The 23,431-nt window shown below is 49.6% G+C and overlaps 2 protein-coding genes across 8 annotated transcripts in view; both read right to left on the bottom strand.

Moving 5' to 3' along the window:
- LOC114446918 (stromal membrane-associated protein 1-like) overlaps positions 1-22,437 on the bottom strand; it is a 37,940-nt gene extending 15,503 nt beyond the window's left edge. For 5 of the 7 annotated variants that reach the window (XM_028422830.1, XM_028422823.1, XM_028422826.1 and 2 more), the window contains exons 1-6: positions 22,136-22,437; positions 14,302-14,435; positions 13,533-13,618; positions 11,555-11,630; positions 6,240-6,314; positions 4,741-4,812 (exon numbers count right to left, since the gene is read on the bottom strand). In XM_028422830.1, the coding sequence (XP_028278631.1) occupies positions 4,741-4,812; positions 6,240-6,314; positions 11,555-11,630; positions 13,533-13,618; positions 14,302-14,435; positions 22,136-22,253 (561 nt within the window). In that variant the 5' untranslated portion in view covers positions 22,254-22,437. The remainder of the gene's footprint in view (positions 1-4,740; positions 4,813-6,239; positions 6,315-11,554; positions 11,631-13,532; positions 13,619-14,301; positions 14,436-22,135) is intronic. The other 2 variants (XM_028422824.1, XM_028422829.1) reach the window with 2 other exon arrangements.
- The window catches only part of sertad2b (SERTA domain containing 2b), a 45,656-nt gene continuing 43,605 nt past the window's right edge, over positions 21,381-23,431 (bottom strand). The window contains exon 3 of the transcript XR_003671793.1: positions 21,381-21,422. The gene's annotated coding sequence lies outside the window, so the exon portion shown is untranslated. The remainder of the gene's footprint in view (positions 21,423-23,431) is intronic.

The following is a 23,431-nucleotide window of genomic DNA, read 5'->3' as shown; positions in this document are numbered from 1 at the left end:
CAATATATACACACACACAGGTGCCAAGATACACACAGACCCACACACATAAAAAAATATATGCATCCATGGAGACAAACAACACACTCACTCTAACACACACACTCTAACACACACACTCACTCACTCTGACACACACTCACTCTGACACACACTCAGAATGTTTGAGGAAGGTCACGGTGTGGTCTGACGGCTGAGGCGTGACGATGCTGTTCAGGGAAAGAATACCTAATCAAATCAACACACACACACACACACACACAGACACACACAGACACACACTCTGATTTGAACAGCACAGCTTTAGGTATTTTCAGGAGTGAAGCTATTTGCCACTGAACAGAAGAATTTATCCAGGACCTTGTTAGGCGGCGGTTCTGACGACTGACAGCCAGCGTCAGTTAGACTCTGTTTGTTAACACACACAAACAAAGGATGGTTTCACAGCACACACTGGTCAAACAAGAACTCTCTCTCTCAGACACACACACCTCACATGGATTTGAGGAACACACACAGCTGGATTTGGGCAGAAGGCGCAGAGGCAGGATTTGGATTAGCTCACTGGTGCTAACATGGAACGCTGCTCCAACCATCTGCTCACACACACACACACACACACACACACACACACACACACACACACACACACACACACACACACACACACACACACACACACACACACACACACACACACACACACACACACACACACACACACACACACACACACACACACACACACACACACACACACACACACACACACACACACACACACACACACAGTGACTGTGCACCCCTTTAAATCCAAATCCAACAACAAATGTGCTCTAATTGAAAGTACGATGCTTCACACACAGAATCCTGAGTCGAACAACACAAATGTTGTTGTCGTTGTTGTTGTTGTTGTTGTTGTTGTTGTTGTTGTTGTTGTGTGTGTGTGTCAGTAGGTGTGAAGGTACAAACACAGTTTGCCCACACGTCTGTTATGACCCTCTGGTGTTTCAGCACCTCACAGAGGCGTCACTTTGTGTGCCACAGACTGTAAATGAACGCTGTTGTGAGTCTGTGTGAGGCGCTCTGACCCTAAACTACAGGAGGCGGAGCTGAGGCGGCCTTCATCAGTTCTGCTGCCTTATCTCAGGCTGTGACATGAAGCCCCGCCTACTTTTGTTGCACGCACATGCCCCGACCACCATGTGTCATTTAAAAAGCCTAAACTGTGTTGAAGTGTTGCATGATGACACACAAACATTATGATGGGAAAGCTCTCACTTGCTCTCTGCAGGATTTAAGGAGCCCTTTCAAAGTAAAAGCAGCCGCATGTTCCCCTCCTCACGGTGCGGCGTCACTGTGACCGACTTATGTAACTTGATACCTCTGGCACAAGAATTTCCTTCAGGATTAATAAAGTTGTATCTTATCTTATCTTAATATTTGTTGTGCGATGAAGACCTGGAGTGTGTAAAGGCCGGAGGAGGAAGAGGAGGAGGAGGAGGAAGAGGAGGAGGAAGAGGAGGAGGAGGTGCTGGTGTGTGTGTGTTTATGGGGAGTGGGTGAGTGTGAGTCTGCGATTGGATCTGTCTTTTGTGTGTTTTCTTGGGAAACAGGCTTGATTCTCTTCCTCCAGCAGTGCAAATCCAGCTTATTGATTAGCCTCCTTGTGGCTACGCTATTGATCCTCAGACAGCGGGGCTCTGTGTGTGTCTGTTTCTGTGTGTGTGTCTGTTTCTGTGTGTGTGTAAAAGTGTGTGTGTCGTGTTATTAGTCACAGAACGCCGCTCCTCTGGCTGCCCTTCACACCATCCGCTCAAACTAACTCCAATCAACCACAGATATGCTATAGAGGCTGTGTGTGTGTGCCTGTGTGTGCCTGTGTGTGCCTGTGTGTGCCTGTGTGTGTCTGTGTGTGTCTGTGTGTGTCTGTGTGTGTGTCACATCGAATCTCAGGAACCTTTCAGAGTCCAACTCAGTCCAGCTGCACAGAGCACCTAGCGATAACACACTCCCCAAATCCCTGCACTGAATGAACAAAGACACACACAAACACATCAACACACACACACACACACACACACACACACACACACACTCCTTCATTTCTATTGCCAACAAAGCCGAGCGCCTGTGTTTTTTTATGCAGGAAAAGCCGCTCCTTGTTCTCTTTGATAATTTATTCATAGGCTGAAAGAAAAAGACGACATACGGCAGCCGTCTAACAGGACGACAGTGATTTACTGTTTGTAGAGACACAGGGAGAGAGAGGGGGAGAGAGGGAGAGAGAGAGGGAGGGAGAGAGAGAGGGGGGGGAGAGAGAGAGGGGGGGAGAGAGAGAGGGGGGGAGAGAGAAGAAGAGAGAAGGGAGGGACAAATGAAGGAGAGATTGAGATGAATGGAGGTGAGGACAAAGTGGAAACAACTAGAGAGATAATGGAGTCACTCCCTGTTTAAAAAGCTCACAGTGCTACTGAGAGGAGGGGAGAGAGAGCAGAGGAGAGGAGAGGAGAGGAGGGGAGGAGGAGGAGAGGAGAGGAGAGGAGGAGAGGAGAGGAGAGGAGAGGAGAGGAGAGGAGAGGAGAGGAGAGGAGAGAGATGGAGGGCAGAGAGAGAAACATGGCTGTCAGCATGGTCCTCAGTATGCTGGAGATTAAACATCTTTCAGCATGTCAGCAAACACTTCGACTAACCAGTGTGTGTGTCTGTGTGTGTGTGTGTGTCTCTCTCTCACACACACACACACACACACACACAGAAAACGTCCTCAGACATCTCCTTGACATTGCATCTCATCGACAGGAGGAGCAGCTGATAAGGAGGAAAAGGAGCTGAACAACAGCATCTCTGCCCGCAGACACACACACACACACACACACACACACACACACACACACTTCAGAGTGTGCAAACGCACACATTAATGTGTAGAATATCTGCAGGTGCACAGAGAAACTGTGGCCTCCTGATTATTGAGCGTTCTTATCGACTGTCTGATGCTGCAGGCCTGACGTTAGAAACAGAACTGTGACTCAGAGACGTCCATCAGACCTAAAGGCCTCATGACGGCAGACAAATATGTCACAAACATGTTTCACATGCTTATTGTGTGATTGCTTCTTCTGTGTGCACACATGTGACACATGCAGGAGGTCTGGGCTGTGCTCGCAGTATAACGACAGAACACTGATGCTGGAGGGACGAGCAATACCATGACGACTGATCAGACGATCTATGAACGTCATGTCCGCGGCGTCACTTGTAGGTTTACGGACGTCTCTGTGGGACGCTCCGACCATCGCCACGTTGGCACAGTTCACAGTCTGAACTCCACATTCAGACAAAGAGGAGGAGGAGGCGGGCGGCCGCAGATAATCATTTGTGTTCTATGTATTTTAATATGAGACTCTCCAAGGATGGACTCACTTTGGGAGGCAGCCCCTAGAGGCTGCAGGGTGAACTGCAATATTTGAAACACTTGTGCCGAGGCTTCGTGCCTCAGCTGCAGACGCTGGTGTTTGGTAATATGGAAATAATTGATAACTCTGAGTTTGATAACAGGTCAAACCCCGAGCCTGATCCCCCGAGCAGACAGGGTCAGGAAAAACCCCCCTTTAATATGAATGTGACAAAGTAAAGAAGAGGTGGAGCAGATGGAGCAGAGTAAGAAGCTACAGACCCCTGTGTTATTACTACACTCTCAGCTGCCTGTAGCCTACATTTCAGCTCCCTGTAGAGCATCTGAACACACACACACACACACACACACAGTTACATTATTCCCTTTCCGCTTCACAGGCCATAGAAATACTTTAACCATGACCCAGAAACACACACACTCATCCCATTGCTCCCTCTCTCCCTCGCACAAAATACAATTACACACACACACACAATACAGATATGCATCAACACATATAACGGCTCTAGAATGCACACACACTGATAACACCCACCGCAGAGCGACGGACACACACTCTCTCCATCACAAACACACGTGCAGCAGCAGGAATCTCACAAGATTCAGGAAATCACACAAATCCATCCTACTGCAGTCAAAGCCACGTTTATATGTGAACTCTGACCCTCCTGCCCCATAGGGGGCGCTCTGGAGACCATCCAGAATTTTGCAGAGCCCCTATAGAGATATATAAGTGAGGGCTCCAGCTGCCATGGAGGGAGGACCTCCTGTCCCCCATCAGTCCTAAACTCAACTGACCAATCAGCAGCCGTTAGCAGCATGCTAGTGGTTTATGGGCTCAGTTAGCTTAGCAGTAGTTCTCAGCTCAGTTCTGATACATAATCCATCTGGAAAATGTGTTGTTGTCTCTTTAAATGTTCCCGCCTGCACCTGCCCAGCTCATACGGCCGCAGTGCGACGTCACGCTGCGCCTCCCTGCACGAACTGTGGAATGATCCACAGTGATGCTCGCAGCAGAACTAAAGAATCAGCAAACACCATGAATGTTTATGAGGAGCCTCCCTCCAGGATCCAGCTCTGGAGTCACAGGCTCCTCTGTGTGTGCGCATGCATAACACACACACACACAGACACACAAAGAAAAGCAGCACACATGTACACAAAGCATCATCATCGTTAGTGCAGGTCCAATTTTTGTGTTTGCAGCAAGCTTAGCTCAGCTTAGCTTAGCCTAGCTTAGCCAGCTAGCCGTAGCTAAGCTGAACTGTATGAGTCAAACTTTGTCATCATCATGTTATGCTCAGGTAATGTGTGTGTACCTTGATGTTGTTGTGTCTCTCCACTTTGTCAGCGTCTTTCTTCTTCTCCTCCTTTTTCTTTTCACGCTCCTTCTGTGGACAAACAGGAGACAGGAAGCTTCAGACATTCACTGCAACATGCAACATGCAACATGCAATGTGCAACATGGCCACTACAGCTGCACACAGAGAGCTGGAGGCAAAACTCACACTTCCTGCTTTAATAAATAACATTACAAGGTGAAATCATGCAGTGTGCTGTAAACCTCTGACGACCTGAAGACGAGTCATTCATGTTACAACGTGTGTTTAACCAACTGCAGCTCTGATTAACCCCTTCCTGAAACACGAGACAATATGGCCGCTCTGTTACTCAAATGGAAACACAGGATGTAGAGGAGCACTTCCTGCGTCAGCGCCTGCCTCGTGCACACTAACATGAATTCTCCACACTGACTTTTTCACATCCCTGAATTAAACGTGTCCCTGAATCTGAACACCATGATAAGACGATGCACGTTCAATCCCAGTCGGCCTGACTGCATTATTCATTCCTGTGTTTGTGTGTGTGCACAGTGAGGAAACACTGACAGTCAGTCCTGTGGCGAGACGCTGTTTAACATCCGCTGTAATGTGCTGTGTGGACAGCTCACGGCAATCAGATCCATTTCCTTAATGTGATTTTAATGCAGATATAATGTGCATCCAGAGCGGCGGCGCAGCGTTTCAGGGTTAATGCTGCTGTCCTGCGTCGCTACATGTAAATGAGGCGGCGCTGTCAGGACGCCAAAGAGAGCAGCTGTGGATCTGAGAACATGCCGTCCAGCTGTCCGTCCGCAAAAACTTTATCAATGACCCGCTGATTATAAAAACAGGGTCAAAGCTTGAATCTGTGAGGATTTGGGGGCGTGACAGACGTTAAAAGATAAATGCAGGAATAAAGGATTTATCTGTTTCCGTATTACTGATTGATCCTGGTCTTGGTTGTCCTCTGGCCTCCTTTCTTGTCTGTGAGGACGCTCAGACAGGCACAGAGGCTTTGACTCCATCAGCTACAAGCTAATGAGGCTAGCGCCGCCCAGTTTGCTCCTGCAGCATCAGCGGGGCGATTATACTCCCATCTGATCATCACTAATAAAACACAGCAAATTGCAGCGGGATCCTCCTCCACGTATCGCCCCGGCTGCATTATTTAACCACTTCCTGTCTGCTTGGCCAGAAACACTCAGAGCTGTTTGTGGTCGGGGCAGAAAGTCTCTCCTCACGACACCTGAGCCTGTTGCTGCTGTTGTAAATGAACCTGCAGAGGGGGTCAGAGGTCAGACCGCCACAGTCTGTTGTTTGTATATTCATCCTGACGTCCTGCTCCTGCAGGCGGTTTAATAACCATGATAAAGGGCGTCTGATGCAGTGAATGCAGAACCAGGTTAATGTTTAATGAGGTCAGACTTAATTATCATGACGACAGGTTCAGTGTGACAGAATCAAAAGCAGGGACACAGATAAAGACTGCAACAGACCTGCACCTCCTGTCTGCTCCTGTCAGCCTGGGAGGGCGGAGAGGTGGAGGGAGCAGCAGCTTCAGACGCCTTCTGCTGGAAGACAGAGGAGTGAAGACAGAGGGTGAGACGAGGAGGAACAAAAGCCTGAGAGACGGAAAGAACACGGAGAGCGGCGGCAGCGCGGCGGGAGAAAAGCCGACTTCATTAGAGGAATGACGGAGGATTTTCTCTCCTCGCTTCAGTGGCTGCTGCAGACCGAGGCTGTGTTAACCCTCACAGGATGGATGGTGAAGCGTGACCTCTATTAACCTGCCGTTGACCTCTGAGACAGGCGAGGAGCAGGGCTGGAAGTCACAGCCAAATGTTTTTATTTGCTGTGAGCTGTGGAGAAGGTAAATGAAGGGTTCTCTCACAGGGAGACGGTCACCTCACAGAGACAGTTTACATCCAGACCTTTCATCTTTCACATGTTTAAATGTCGTCTTTATATAAAATCAGATCAAAAAAATCTGCCTCCGTCTTAACTCGTGTTCGCAAGATTACAAGATACTTGGAGGAGGTCTGTGTGGACACCCCACAGAGAAACTACAGACGAAGCTTCGGTCACGTCACCCGTTTGTTTCTGAAGAGCTGTTTTGAGGCTCCGGGACGCTGCACCCGCCGCCGCCATGTTGGCAGCGTCACAGTCCGCTAAATCCCCAAATACAGACAAAGAGGTGGAGCACGAGCGGAGCTGAAACTTTGAACACAGACCGCCTTGGCTTCAAGTCTGAGCTCCGGAGTTTGTTTTTGACATGACTACAGAGGAACCAGCTTCTGGACCACCGAGGACACCCACACCGAGGGTGTGACACCTGGAGGTTTAGGGGACAGCACAGATGACAGACTGAGCCAGATTGAGCCAGATTGAGCCAGATTGAGCGTGGACGTGTGTGTGTCTGAACATATCCGGCCTAAAAACTGCAGCCGGATTGACTTTCCCGTCTGAACGGGGTCTGACAGAGATATGAATCAGATTTGGTGTGTTTGTGTGCTCGGCCTCTCTTAGATGTCACTATGGAGAGCTCTGAGGAACAAAGGTCAGGAACCACCGCTGTGGAAGAAATGACTGACAAACACATGCAGGAAGCCTTCAGCTGCCAGTTCAACAGCAGCTGTGAATTACTGAGTTAAATTCAGATTCAATAATCTGCTGACATCTGCTTCACTGACCAGTCCTGCCGTCAGTCCTGCCGTCAGTCCGTCCTGCTGTCAGTCCGTCCTGCCGTCAGTCCGTCCTGCCGTCAGTCAGTCCTGCTGTCAGTCAGTCCTGCTGTCAGTCAGTCCTGCTGTCAGTCCGTCCTGCTGTCAGTCAGTCCTGCTGTCAGTCAGTCCTGCTGTCAGTCAGTCAGTCCTGCTGTCAGTCCGTCCTACTGTCAGTCCGTCCTGCTGTCAGTCAGTCAGTCCTGCTGTCAGTCAGTCCTGCCGTCAGTCCTGCTGTCAGTCAGTCCTGCTGTCAGTCCGTCCTGCTGTCAGTCAGTCAGTCCTGCTGTCAGTCCGTCCTACTGTCAGTCCGTCCTGCTGTCAGTCAGTCAGTGTCCTGCTGTCAGTCAGTCCTGCTGTCAGTCAGTCCTGCTGTCAGTCAGTCCTGCTGTCAGTCAGTCCTGCGGTCAGTCAGTCCTGCGGTCGTCCCTGCGGTCAGTCCTGCTGTCAGTCCTGCTGTCAGTCAGTCAGTCCTGCTGTCAGTCAGTCCTGCTGTCAGTCAGTCAGTCCTGCTGTCAGTCAGTCCTGCGGTCAGTCAGTCCTGCGGTCAGTCCTACTGTCAGTCCGTCCTGCTGTCAGTCAGTCAGTCCTGCTGTCAGTCCGTCCTGCTGTCAGTCAGTCAGTCCTGCTGTCAGTCCTGCGGTCAGTCCTGCTGTCAGTCCTGCTGTCAGTCAGTCAGTCCTGCTGTCAGTCAGTCCTGCTGTCAGTCAGTCAGTCCTGCTGTCAGTCAGTCCTGCGGTCAGTCAGTCCTGCGGTCAGTCCTACTGTCAGTCCGTCCTGCTGTCAGTCAGTCAGTCCTGCTGTCAGTCCGTCCTGCTGTCAGTCAGTCAGTCCTGCTGTCAGTCCTGCGGTCAGTCCTGCTGTCAGTCAGTCCTGCTCTCTGAACGGAGGTTGAAGCGAGGGTTTCTGTGATGAGTGCTGCTGATTAAATAACACCAACCCTCCTCAGCGTCAGTCTGCTGAACTCAGCCGGAGAAAAATGCATTTTCAGAAGGAGGTTACATCACAAAGCTCTCCTTCCTCCCCCCCTTTTGGTCTCTGAAGCACCTCGGGCTGGGAACTAATGCTGACTACAGTACGTCTCTCGGAGGGCAGAACAGAGAGATGTTTTCTCCTCTTCCCATCCTCCACTGTTAAGGCATCAAACGACCGCTTGCTCTTGTTGCCTGTGGTGGTGAGAGGAGTGCAGCTGAGAATTCAGAGCATCATCTGTCTTTTTTTCAAATTCCTTTCTTAAAACTTCTGACTTTGATGCTGCCGGAGACAGCGGCACTAAACACGCACAGATGGGCTGATGATGAAGACAAAGAGGAGGGAGGCTGAAGGGTGAGGGGGGGTGGGGTTGATAAAACAAGGACAGATGTGGTGGTGTGAGCTGGGTGAGGATGCAGAGGTGGAGCAGATCGGACTCTGCCTCGCTGCTGTGTCTGCTGGTAACGGCTCCATTTGTTCTCACAGAGGACACTCGCTCAGGCAGGAACAGACTAATAAAAGAAGAGTTACGGCTGCAGGTGGCTGAGCTGCGGTCTAATCCTCCCACAACGACCTTGAGGAGCTCCTCGCAACATCAAATTATGGACGACGTCAAAATTCAATTCAGTCTGATGAGGTCAAACATTCAGACTCTTACTGACATCAGATACAGTAAATAACAGCCAACAGGCCTGTTAATATGTGAATATATATGATCCAGACCTCCTGTCTTTGAGGCTCTGGGTGTCTGGTGTGATTCTTGTGTTCACAGCAGATGGAACAAACCACAGAAGAAGAACAGCCACCCTGCCTCCTCCTGCAGCTCGTCAGGAGTTACCCAGGCTGCCACAGCTGGCTGCAGGAGCAGGCGGAGGAGCAGGCGGAGGAGCAGGCGGAGGAGCAGGCGGAGGAGCAGGCGGAGGAGCGGCGACGTCCCCGTGACTCATACATGGAAATCAGGCTGGAAGTCAGCAGAGTCCTCCTCCGGGGCGGCCGCGCTGCTCTCTGCTGACATTTTTAGGCCAATCTGTGGCCTCGTCACAGATGCACTCTGATGTCCTGTTGATTCCAGTAAGACTGAAATAATTCGGGTACCACACACACACACACAGACACACACACAGACACACACACAGACACACACACAGACACACAGACAGGGCTGGCAGGACAATGATCTCATGCTACAGGGCCAGTGCAGATAGAGTGCATGTACTTCACTGCTAACAACACGCTGTCCATTAGAGACGAGCACGACTCTGTGAAGCTCTTCATTCAAACAAAACACTTCAGATCCTTTTGTGATACAACTCAGGGTCCATTTCTGCACGGCTGCAGGATCCTTCTGGGACACTAACACACACTCAGCTCCGGCTGAACGTCCACTCTGTGTGGGTTAGTCATCGAGAGTCTATAAATGAACGATGCTTGTTTTGTTCTATAAACTACTGACGACGATTCTCCTAAATACAAACATGAACATCTAAAGAAACACAAGGTGCTGTCAGACCTGACGATGCAAAGAAACCTGAATCACATCACATGAGACAAACATCGCAGTGCGATGATGCAGTGAAGCACAAACTGATTCTGTCCTATGAACAAATAAACCAACCACACACACACACAGGCCGCCCTCTCCTCTTCCTCCTCCATCTGTGTGAAACTGCTTAAAGTGATAATGAGTTGTTTTTAATAATTAATTTGCATATAAAAGCCGAGCCGTCTGTGTGGGCGGCAGAAACAGATCCTAGATCACAGTCTGGCTGCTGGCGACGCTTCAGAGGAGCACAGAGAGTGAAGAAGAAGACGGAGAGAGGAGAAGGGATGAAACCGACAAAGACAGAAATAAAGGAAGACTGCTGTGAACAAGACAGCACGCATTACCGAGACTCCAGCCACTGCTCATCCACCTGTATCACTTGTCACTTTGCCAGCTGAATATCAGGCGACATCTTTTAATGATAAAAGAAAGAATGACAGAAAAATAAAGACTGATCAAAGCTTCGAGGTTTAAAGAGCGCACGGACTAAATCCTCCAGGAGGAGTTCAAGGTACAAAAGAGTCCCTGAACGTCTCTGCATCATGTTCCGATGTCTCCAGAACAATCTCTAAAAAATGATGCACAGAAATCTCTGCTGCAGCTTCTTATGGACAGATGCATGAACACACACAAATGATTTATGACATGAAATGAGCGCGGATCGGTCCGGACTGGACTGCAGCACTGACAATGACCAAGATACGAGGCTGGAGGTCGACACCTGCAGGCTCTACGGGCTCCTTCAGCGACACACACTCCTCTCACAGCGCCCTGAATAACACACAGCCCAGGAGCACCTCACACACACTCAAACAACGCCGAGACACACACTGCTCTAACACCCATGGTCTCTGTGGAAGATGCGTGCGCAGCACCACCCACAAACACACCTACACCTCCTTTTCCTCCATCAACACACACACAGATACAGACACCCTGCTCGCTGATAAAGACCTGCACCAGGAGATAAGAGCTTTTCTGAAAGGTTATTCTCTACATGTGTGCAGCTACTCAGATCCAATAAGATGCCTGTTTGGGTCTGAAACCCCGCTCCATATTTTAGCTGCACAAACATCAGCGGTGTGGTGGGATAAAAACAGAGGAGGGCAGAACCAGGAAAAAATGAAAACTCATTCTCCAGCACAATGAGGGGAGCGGTGGGTTTGGCTCAAAGGAGCCGGCGCTGGAACTCATTCAAAAGAAGAGCGAAGGAAAGATGCCAAATATGATAAGCAGCACGTTTCAACATTTAACACAGCAGCTGCCAAAAACCGTCTGCTGCAGCCGTCAGCACTCCAAAGGAGGGGCTGACGGCGAGGTCGCCTCAGTATCTCATCATTAGGATGAAGTTTCATTTAAAGCAGACACAGTATTTGGTGAGGAAGACTCAGATGAAGACAAAATATTGATTTTCTTAGATTAAATGTGTGCATACATTCTGAGAAACGTAAGGATTTGATGTCATAATATAAGCGGGTTAATGGAGGCGAGCGTTGCGGCGTGCACACACCGACCCGGTCACTACATGTTCTGCTGCCATCATTCCGTCTGTACACCAGGAGCTGCTGATACTCACAGGAAGTGCAGCGGCAGCCTCCTGGTCGTAGTACTTCTTCCTCTCGTACTTGTCCCTGATGAAGACTTCCACGGCTCTGAGGGGCGGAGTCAAGGACTGAAGCTGTGCACACACTGTATACACACCACAGTAACATGCTACCATCATCAACACACTGTACACAAGATCAGACACTGGTCATCAGCGCATCATGCATGTTAGCCTGACACCTTAGCTGCTGCTCTCATGGACGCAGTGTTCCCTGATGGCCTCTTTCAGCAGGACGATGCAGAGGAACACAACCACCAGCTCAAGGTGCTGGCTCGGCCTCCAAGTACCACATGTCTAGATCTCACACACACTCCGTAATAATCCTGACATTCTTCTCGCCTCAAACACAAAGCGTACATGAAAAACACGACTGAAGGAGCTGCACAAGTGATTCGGTGAGTGTAAATATATGGGAGGGTGAGGGTCCACAGTCTGTGTCCGCGGTGAGAGATGGATGAGCTGCCATCTGTCCTGCCTCAGAGTCCAGACCCAGAAAGCAAAACTGGTGTGGCCCAAATCCGGCTCACTTCAGCGCTCTTATCTGGCCCACTTATGGAGCGGAATGAGTCCATATCTGAGCCATAAGCGGGCCAGACCTTAGCCGCACCTCCACCTAAAATGAACCAACTGCCTCATGTGGGCCACCAGAGGCTCACATCCGCTCCATCAGGGCCAGGTGGAGGCGATGGAGGAGGTGATGGAGGTGTAGACGTGCACCATCACTACAACAGAAGCACGTCCTTCAGCTTCTCTGTTCTTTGTTTTTAAAGGTGCTGCATAAAAAGATTGATTACTGTTATCAATGTGTTTTTGTTGATCAGCAGCGCTGACACGCAGCAAACCCTGATCCTGAAGATGAAAACAGCAACTATCGAATCATTTTGTCACACAGCCGGTTAACAGCGATGTGTGAGTGTAAACACAGACACACACAGACACACACAGACACACACTTCCTAATCCCGGCCTGTTATCTGCTGCTTTCAGCCAGCGCCGCCGCTGTCAGAACGACTAATGGACTTCAAAAGAGTGAAGAATGATGACCACCCGCACAAATGGGCCTGCCAGATACAAGATAGGGTATTAGAGCGGCGTTTCAAACAAGGAGATTATTTATTTCAGGCCGCTGGTGGAAACATGAACACGTGCCGCGGTGTTACCCACACAGCCGTCTGCTCCGGTGCCGAGGAAAAGGGCAGAAACGGGAGGCGCCGTCAGACGTGGACCGACGCAGAGAGTGGGAGCTGGACATGACTGCAGGCGTGATGAGAAGACCTCACTCTGTTCCTTTTATAAAGCATCTTCATTACCTAAACGCATCAACATCATTTGCAGCTGATGAAGCCTTTGTTTATGTCACGTCTCCGTGGCGACTAATGTATAAATATAAAAGTCTTTCTTTAATATTAATGCACCAAAAAATCCACATTTAATTATATTTTACTTCTCAAGTTTGATCAAAATGTGGACTGAGCATAAAAACATCCTCCCACACCTGAGGTCATGGCTGCTATGATGTCACTGTGTCCGCATGCTTTGGGCTTCACACAGAGCTTAACCAGAAGTTTACTGATCCTGGAGCTCTTAGGATAAAACCATCAGGTGTGTTAGTGAGGCCTTCAGCCAATCAGGACAAAGCTGTGACATCACAGAGCTGTTCCCCTGCAGCGTCTGACTCCAGAGACATGTTCAGTGTTTGATGATGGTCTTACCCGCTGAAGCTGCACCTACATGACAACGTGGGGAGAACTACGTGGAGCTCTGTTTCTCAGCATCTGTTGCCATGGTGAATCACAGTATCTCCATTGATGATGGATTTTGTACAGTCTGGGTACATACACAGAGTTAGGCACAGTCTGGGAGCTGCTCCTCCATGAGAGCCGGACCTCCCATCACTATGACGCACATCACATGTAGTGTGTTTTTACACTGCATCGATAAAGGATACTGGTCCGTCTGAGGTCGTCTGAAGTTCTCTGGGAGGTGAGCTTCGTACAGCCGCCTGGCCCGGCTGTTCCCCATGTCCACCATGCTCTGTGGGGAGGGAGGAGGAGGGGAGGGAGGAGGAGGGGAGGGAGGGAGGGAGAGAGAGAGAGAGAGGCATGTCGTTACTTCCAAAAACACACACAGACGCTTCTTTCATGCATCACATTTGCAGTCAACTCACTTTACCCGCTGACACAAACACACACAGGACCAAAGACACACTGGCCGTATGTGCCGGGGCTAAATTAAGAGGAGGGTGATGAATGGGGTGGATGATGGGAGGAGTGGAGGAGACGGAGTCGGAATAATCAGCCATCCAGAATTAATTAGTCTTTGAAAGCGGTGATTAACATTCAGAGCGAGACCCTTTGTGCTCACACTCAGCTGATGGATCAGCCCGAGCGCACACACACACACACACACACACACACTAAAGAATAACTGGATATAATAACAACGGGATGATTAGGTAAATTACTGGCATGTGGCGTTCACACACACACACACGCTCTGCCTGCCTTATTGTGTGTAATGTAATCAATGTGACGCGCCGGTTATCCACAGAGCACAGCTGTACTCGGACTAATTAACTCTCTTTGCACATGTACACATATCACCGAGCATGTTCCGACACGCACATCAACAATGGAGAGAACACACACACATCTTATTTAAAACTCCCCACATTCAGCTGAGAACCCGGTCTGAGAGCCCAGACAGGACGTCCGTACCTGGATCTGCTCCGGGGTCCACTGGTCCAGATTGACAGACTTGACTCTGGAGATGTGGACGCCCAGGTTGCGGTGGATGCCGGCACAGCGGATACACATGAAGACCCCGAGGTTCCATGACGCCCATCGAGGACCTGACATGAGGAGGAAGAGGGACAGATGGGAGACTTGATACAACAGCAGGCTGCACATGAACAGAACTCCACGGGTTCCGGAAAGTTCCCATCGGATATATTTCACACTATGTACATGGCACACAACTTATTTATGTGTTCCTCCGTCATGTTGACAGACAGGAGACAGCATGTGAGGCTGGGGACGAATGTCTCGGAAACAAGGACCATCAGCACCGGTACCCCCCAAGGCTGTGTACTTTCCCCTCTGCTCTTCTCCCTGTACACCAACTGCTGCACCTCCAGCCACCAGTCTGTCAAGCTGATTAAGTTTGCTGACGACACCACCCTCATTGGACTCATCTCAGACGGGGATGAGTCTGCCTACAGGATGGAGGTGGACCGTCTGGTGTCCTGGTGTGCTGACAACAACCTGGAGCTGAATGCCCAGAAGACAGTGGAGATGACAGTAGACCTTCGGAAAGTGCCAGCTCCATCACCCCCCCTCACCCTGACAGACACCTCCATCTCCACAGTGGACTCTTTCCGCTTCCTGGGTACCACCATCACCCAGGACCTCAAGTGGGAGCTCACCATCAGCTCCCTCATCAAAAAGGCCCAGCAGAGGATGTACTTCCTGCGGCAGCTGAGGAAACTCAAGGTGCCAGCCAGGATGATGGTTCAGTTCTACACGGCCATCATTGAGTCCATCCTCACCTCCTCCATCACAGTGTGGTACGCTGGGGCCACTGCCAGGGACAGGCACAGACTGCAGCGTGTTGTGCGCTCTGCTGAGAAGGTGATCGGCTGCAGCCTGCCATCTATGACCTGTACGTCTCCAGGACTCTGAGGCGTGCAGGTCGGATCACAGCTGACCCTTCTCACCCTGGACACGGACTCTTTGAGCCACTCCCCTCAGGCAGGAGGTTACGGTCCATTCGGACCAGAACCTCACGCCACAAGAACAGCTTCTTCCCCTCTGCTGTTGGACTGTTAAACTGTAATTAATGCACTGCTCTGCACTGTCTTCAGAAGGTCACTTTAGTATAGTCACTGCACAATGACGACTATTTGCACTGTTTACTCCATCTTGCACTACTTGCACACGAGTACCACCTCACCGACCCATGTGACCCTGTTACATTATTACATTATTACACTGTTCCATTCGATCATATAAGGGTCTATGTTTACCATTTCATCTGCACAGTATTTTATGTTCTGTTCATTGTATGTCTGTTACGCCATGTCTGTCATGTAAATTTAGCCTTACTGTAGTTTATTTACTTAATTTTATCTTAGTTTTTATCTTATTGCATGTTAATTATTATATGTTCTTTGTATGCACCAATCACTAAGGCAAATTCCTAGTAATGTGAACCCTTCACTTACATGGCAATAAACATGATTCTGATTCTGATTGAAGAAGATCCTCAGTCGTCCAGGTCATAGTCGTAGAGAAGACTGAAGCGAGACGTCTGGACCCGTAGAGTCCTCTTGAAGACGTCTCTCTGCTCCTCCATCAGCTCCATCAGCTCCATCGGCTCTAACTGGTGGGAAGCATGGTTTACATGTGGTGGAGGAGCTCAGTGGGGGGTCTGTGTGAGACTCTAAATGTCTCCATACTGACCTGTGCTGGTCTGACTGACTGTGAGACTACAGAGACCACAGGACAGGTGGACAGTCCATGGTTCTTCCTGTGAGCATGTGACTTGTAGTGAAGCTTCCTGGGAAGTTCCTTACTGTTCAGTTAGCGCTGATGGAGCTGATGGAGCTGATGGAGGAGCAGAGAGACGTCTTCAAGAGGACTCTACAGGTCCAGACGCTTTGTCCCCCTGTCATGTCTGGAGCTCTATGTTAAATGAATTAAAAGAAAAACTCTCCTTAAAGCTTCTTGCCTCATATTTTACCTGCTCTATGTTACGACGGTAAACCTGGTGTTTATCATCAACACAAAACCACATCTACAGCACTCAGGACTCAGGACTCAGGACTCAGGACTCAGGACTCAGGACTCAGGACTCAGGACTCAGGACTCGGCTCCTCCTCCTGAATACTGAGCGTGGGTTTCTGAGGGTTTGGTTTGTGGGTCGATAAGTTGTGTGACCCTTTTAAAAAGCTTTTCTTGTACAAGTGGAATAAACTACTTCAAAGAGCCTTTTCTTTCATGTTTTGAAGCAGGTTTTTAATCAGAGCAGCATTTAATTAAAACTATTAATCACCGAATGAAAGTGAGAAGGCGCCGTTAAAGAACACGCTCTCTCAATTCTCTGCCTGAAATTGGAGCCGATCATAAGCAGCTGCACGACTTGTAATTCAAATGAAAACGTGACATTTTCTTTGCTTGATAACTGAGCAGACTGTGACCAAACGAGGTCACATGAGTCCTGACGGGCTGTGTGGAGAGTCTGTGAACCTGTTGGTAATAGCTTTCTGCTCCACCTTTCTGCTCCACCCTGACACAGTCCTGTACCTGCAGCACCTTCCCTCCACACATCCTGACACTCACACACAGGTCGGCGGTGGCACAAACAACGTCTCTGTCCCATCACAGTCACGCCGATGACCAGCTGCAGCCTCATTTTCAGCAAAACCTGCACGGACCTGTCTACAGAGGGCAGAACTATTCACAACATTCAGGGCAGAACTACATTTTTCTCAGATTTTACAGAATCCACCCGACACATGGCTGTCACCGTGCACTCAGCCCGATGCTGCAAAACAAGAGGATTAACCTCACTGAAACCAGGATATTAACACTTGTGTGCACACTCAAGGAATCTGAAGTCGGGTTAAGAGCTTCATCTCAAAGTATGTCATTCACAGATCTCATCCATCACGCAGGGCGTGGCTCACAACAACCCGAGCTTAGCCGAATCTGATGGGAGGCGGCAGAGAAGCCACAGTCAAATCATGTTAATGGGCTTGTGGCTTCAGCCTTTGGCCGCGTCCCCCTCCAAAAGCTTATATCTGTCAACGTGAGGAATGAAAGCTACGCTGAACACGGTGAGCGTGAAGACTCTGCCTTTATGGATCCAGGCTGGAACCCGGAGCCGGCTGGGCGGCAGAGGGAGCGCACACAGTCCAGTGGGCTGGCCGGTTTTAGGTAAGAGCATCAGCGTGTTAATGCAGTGGCACTAATGCGCTGGACGGAGCATTAAGGCAGGGATGACTGAGCGTTAGCAGCTCAGCCGGCGTAAGCTGGAGATCTATCAGTATCTGTTGGTCTGACCCCACATAGCCTCTTTCAGAACAAACACACATATTAGAAATAAAAAGCAGAGAAACACGGCTGCATGGACGAGAGCAGGAGCTGCTGAGGAGAGGATGGGCCGTGCCTGTGTTGGTTCTGATCAGCTGTTTACAACAGCCCAGTGCATTCTGGGAGTTGGAGTGTGGAGTGCTACAGCTCCTTTGCCTGAGTTCAGACATGCTCTCTGTCAGGACCTATGACCGCAGCCGGGCCAGCGTGGCTGCAGGGTCCTCACTTTGCCCGACCTGCTCTCATCTTGTTGCCGTCCGTGCAGAGAACGCTGTGTGAAGGAGCCGGACGGTGAAGCATTCTGCAGAGTCTGCCAAGGTCAGACTCTTAAGTGGACCTTAATAATCCCAGAGGAAAATCTATCACCAGAGGTTACAGGTCACATTAAAATAACAGTTTGTTGTCTCCAAACCGCGCCTGAGGTGGACTGAAATCTATCCAGATACGTCCCGAATCCTGCTCTAGCCGGATTGATTTCCCCAGTGTGAACGGGGTTTTAAAGTGAGAGACAGATGAAGAGGTCTTCATAAATCAGGACACATGCTGCAGCTGAGAGTCTCAATGTGTTGCTGCACTGAATCTCCAAACTAGAAAACAATGAGTGTCAAGTGCTGGAGGCTGAGCTCTGTGCTGCAGAGGCAGGCTGCTTCCAAGACTCATCCCATCCTCAGCACACTGCACACACACACAAAATGCACCACATACATAAGCTGCATGCCTCCCAGTCAAAACCACAGGTGTGATATTAAAGCTAAATTCATCATGAACCTGCTGTTTGTTTGCATGTGACTGACATTCAGTAAGACTTGTACTCTGCTCATCATCCTCGCTCTGTGATGAAGGGCAAAAACAGAAAGCTTAACTGAGTCCTCTCTGCAGACCAGAGCCCTGCAGTCCCTGCACACACATCTCACACACACACACACACACATCACACACACACATCACACACACACACACACATCACACACACACATCACACACACACATCACACACACACATCACACACACACACATCACAAACACACACACACACACACACACACACACACATCACAAACACACACACACATCACACACACACACCAGTGCTAATTTGTAGACTGCTGACCTGATTAGACACAAATGAGCTTCTCTCTCTCATGCACACACAGACACACACAGAGACACACACAGAGAGACACACACAGAGACACACACAGCATGTATGCAGGTGGAGTTCTGCGCATTGCACACACACTGATACACAACACACAGATTAATTTTCATCTACATGCATGCAAACAGACACACACTGGAGACAAACAAGCATCCCAGCTGACACACACACACACACACACACACACCCTGGAGCTCTGTGAGTGACAACAGAACTTTCCAACTGTGGGGGGGGGGGGTCAGTCAGCCAAGCATGAAATTAAAGCCCCAACTGTCAACCTGAGGACAGTGGTGACTGACGTGTGTGTGTGTGTGTGTGTGTGTGTGTGTGTGTGTGTGTGTGTGTGTGTGTGTGTGTGTGTGTGTGTGTGTGTGTGTGTGTGACAGTGACCACAGAGATCAGCCTGTGACACACACTCTCTCCTGAATTATGCTGCAGAACACACTGTGTATGACATGTGTAGGTGTGTCACTGATGAAAGAGGTGGAAGGTGCCGCTTTTCCTGTGAATATTGATTTATACAATAATATTTCTGAGGGGGAACAAAAGCCTGCAGTGAGGCCTCGGAGCCGCCACTTCCTCTTCCTCTTCCTCCTGGGATGGATCAGACACACAGTTTACAGCTTCAAGGAGAAGAAGGCAGACTGTGGACTGAGCTGTGCCTGAGCTGCCTCATATAAAACCTCCAGGACCATTAAAGTGCTGTAATCCTCATCTAAGCCACAGCGCCACCCTCTGTCAGCTCTGCTTTGTCCCATAAAACACCAGGAAAGCTCAGATTTTAAACATTCTTTACTGATCTTTAACCTGAAGCCATTTTACATCTTCTCCTTTTGTCTTCTAGGACCAACAAACGTCAGATTATTTTAATCCACAGCAGCTGAAAGGTGCCAGAAGAAGACAGGAAATGACTCCTGCTGCTGAGGTCCAGTGCTACTCTCCTTTAAAGAAGGTCCACAACCTCCATTTCATAATTAATAAGAGTCCTCTCATCACTGAAAGGCTGCCAGGGCCTGAAGCAGAAGGCCAGAGAAGGTGAAAGCAGCTCTGTGCTGCCCCCTGCTGGCTCAGAGACAGGGCCGTGGACACACACACACAGACCTACACTCATCACCTGCTCTTATTGCGGTTCCAAAACAAACGAAGGACACACAGAGTCCATGAAGATCACACGAGCTGCCAGACGTATAATGACCGCGTGGTTTATAAAGAGTTAACATGTGCCTGCAGACCACACCATCAACAATGAAGACATGAGTCCACCTGCTGGCCAATCGAAGGAAGTGTGTGAGGTAAAAGATGATTCTCATGAGCTGAGAAGTAAAGAGCAACAACAACAAGTGTCCATCACACACAGCATCACACACACCTCTGTGTACAGCCCACAGAGCCGAGCCGCAGGCCGTCTCCTTCACGGGACGCTGCAAGACCAACCTGCCCTGCACACCTTTGAAATGTGCAGGTGTGTGTAGGCCCCTGGGTCCTGTGTGCAGGTCTGTGTGTGTCAATGTGTATTCAGAGCGGAGCAGAACCAAGGACGGGCCGCCAAAGCACCGAGCGCCCCAAAGATCTGCTGCGCCAGCACACAGCATGTGCCAGCTCAGTGCACGCACACACACAGCCAGGCAGTGTGTGTGCGTGTGTGTGTGTAGCGTCTGAGTCACAGTGGTGGACAGGGATTGTGTTAAAACCAGAAATGATAGTCTGGACTTTAAATAGCAGATAAACTGAGATGGCAGGAGGACAGGGGAAGACATCAATAAGGAGGAAGCTCCTCTCTCTCTCTCACACACACACACACACACACAGATTATGTAGGGCAGAGAGTGTTTGTGTGTGTGTGTGTGTGTGTGTGGACAGAAGGCAGGTCTGTGGGGTGGAATTACAGTGGCTAAGGTGAGTCACCGCTTTGCAGCAGTGCTCAGAGCCGGCCCGCCACACCCAGCACACCCTGAACCACAGGGATCAATCACAGCCGAGCTCTGAGCCAATCAGACGTGGAGAAGAAAACATCAATAAACACTAACGGCCTGAAGTGGACACACACACCAACAATGACCCTGATGACCAGCAGCCTGGCCTCCAGGTGGCGGGCTTTGTGTGACCACTTCCTGTTTGCCTCGCTCACAGATTTCTAATAACAGCCCGGAGTTCTGATCGCTGCAGGGTTTGGATGTTCTGTTGGTCCAGTCTGGGGGTCTTTGTGTCCGACTGGTCTGTCAGCGTGGCTGAAGCAGACCTGACGTCCTCTGTCTGTGTCACAGTGAAGCAGCGGCCGGCGGACCGAGGGAGGTCCGCCTCCACAGCTTTCAGCGGTCAGACGGCAGCACGGGCACGCGATGACGCAAAGCGCATGAATCTGAGGCGCAGGTAGATATGAGGCCTTCACACTCCCCACACAGCCTGGGAATTCCAAGCTTCCACGGCAAACACGCACACAAAGTGCACAGGACCAGCTCATGATGCCTTCAGGGTCCTTCTCCACTAAACTACTGCTCAGAGGCGTGATGCGCGCACCTGCAGCAGACCTGACGGTGTCCGGTGACACACACACACACACACACACACACACACACACACACACACCTCCACCTGGACGTTACACACACGGGACACGCGCGTTTTCCGCTCATAAATAAACCAGTCAAGGACACGACACCGAATACTGAGGGGGGGGGGGGGGGGGCTCAAGTTATCGGCGGTTATACAACAACAAACCGGAAACACAGGTCATCCCACTTCAAAATAAAGGTTTGCTCAAGATTATACAGAAAATGTGTCTAAATAAATCAGCACTAGTTCAGTTCGCCATAAACAAAACAAAGCAAAACAATCCTCCTCCAGGTGATACACACACACTTATATGTGTGCGATGTGTTGACAGTGTTATAAATAATGACGTTAATCACCAGCCTCACGTGAACAGCTCATCAGCGCTGCACGAGGCTTTTACTTTGAAAGCGCCTGGCGGAAGTTGAGTGTTGGAGCCGTTCTCTGTACAAATGTTGCTCAACACTCTTCATCCTTAATAATTCCACCTGTACCAACAGAGCCGGGACTGTTTGTCCACTGCAGCATAAACACGCAGGATTAAACTCAATAATAATCCGACTGTTACACATTAGTGACGCTCAGCCGGGGACGTTAGCATCGCTACATGCGAGCGTCTCCCATCAGAACCGCTGCCTGTGATGCTAGCTTTAGCTCTGGAGCAGCTGCTACACGTCCTCCTGCCCGCGTCCTGCCCGGTGCAGTGATGAGGGAGGAAGGGGGGACAGAGGTTTGGGAGCCGGACTCACCTTTAGCCTCGCAGTCAGCGCAGTACTTGTTGTCTTCCTCCCTCAGCAGCTTGGACAGGATGGCCTGATGCTGCTCGTTCAGTTTCTGGGCTTTCTCTCTCTCTGACCGCGTCGTCATGTTGCCGCAGAGTTCAGGTGTGTGTGAGTGTGTGTGAGAGTGTGTGTGTGTGTGTGAAGCCGGTAAAAAGCGTGTGCTCAGCGTGTGTTAGAGACGGTGGGACATCCTCCGGGACGCCGCGCTGCCTCCGCTCAGTTAGCTGCAACCTGCTAGCAAGGTAGCATGGATCAGGGCAGCAGCATCCCTGCTGCCTTCAGGAGCGTGGGAATTCCTGCTGCCGCGCAGCGTGACTCACAGACAGGCTGGGCGCGATGGGGACGGGCTTACTGTGGAAATGATGACTTTATATTATTCCAGGAAAATAAATAAAAACATATTTACTGATAGAGCAAATAAAATAAAATAAATTAATTAAATAAAAATAAAATAAATTAATTTTATAAATAAATACATTGAAAATAAAAAATATTGAAAAAATTGAAAATAAATAATAAATAAATAAAAAAAATCAAATAAATTGAAAATGACATGGCAATAAATATATAAAGGAAAATAAGAAATAATAACGATAATTAAGTAATCCAAATGTGACAGGTCCAGGGTGAAACTGTGTAAGGATAATATAAGATAAAACCTGATTAATCCCAGGGGGATTCTTTTTCCAGAGGTTACAGGTCAGACCAAAGGTCCACTGTGAGCCAGTATAACCAGTATAGATAATCCATACATAATCCATCCACAGTATGTGCTGATAGCTGATGATAAAGGTGCTAAATATAAAACATGCAGCAGGCTCTCTGCTCTTTATTAATGCACACACATGTATTTAATCACACACACTCCTCTGTATGCTTAACCCTGAAGTACTTGATGTTAAACCAGAACACTTCAGTGATGAAGAGCCAGGTCTGCTGTTTGAGGTCTGACTGAAGCCGACCACCTTCATCATGGGGCAGATGAAGCCCCGCCCACAGGCTCACCTGTGTCACCTTCACTGCAGCTCTGGGACCTCTGACTGGTCTCCATCAGGGCTGAAGGCCTTTCACTGACACGTGAGCGTCTCCGGCTCCCTGTAAGGCATCGTTACTGTGATGGGCTGAGACCTGCAGGGAGTCCCACCCTGCCCTGTGGGTCAGAGGCCTTCAGGTGCCTGCGGGGCTGGTACAGATAAAGGTCTATCTATGCACACATTATACTGAAGAAGTCGCATAAAGTGAGCAGACACTGAGACAAATCTG

This window comes from Parambassis ranga, chromosome 15 (assembly GCF_900634625.1).
Source record: "Parambassis ranga chromosome 15, fParRan2.1, whole genome shotgun sequence".
Taxonomy (NCBI): Eukaryota; Metazoa; Chordata; class Actinopteri; family Ambassidae; genus Parambassis; species Parambassis ranga.
Note: the sequence above shows the minus strand (reverse complement) of the source record. Positions and strands in the feature narration are given on the sequence as shown.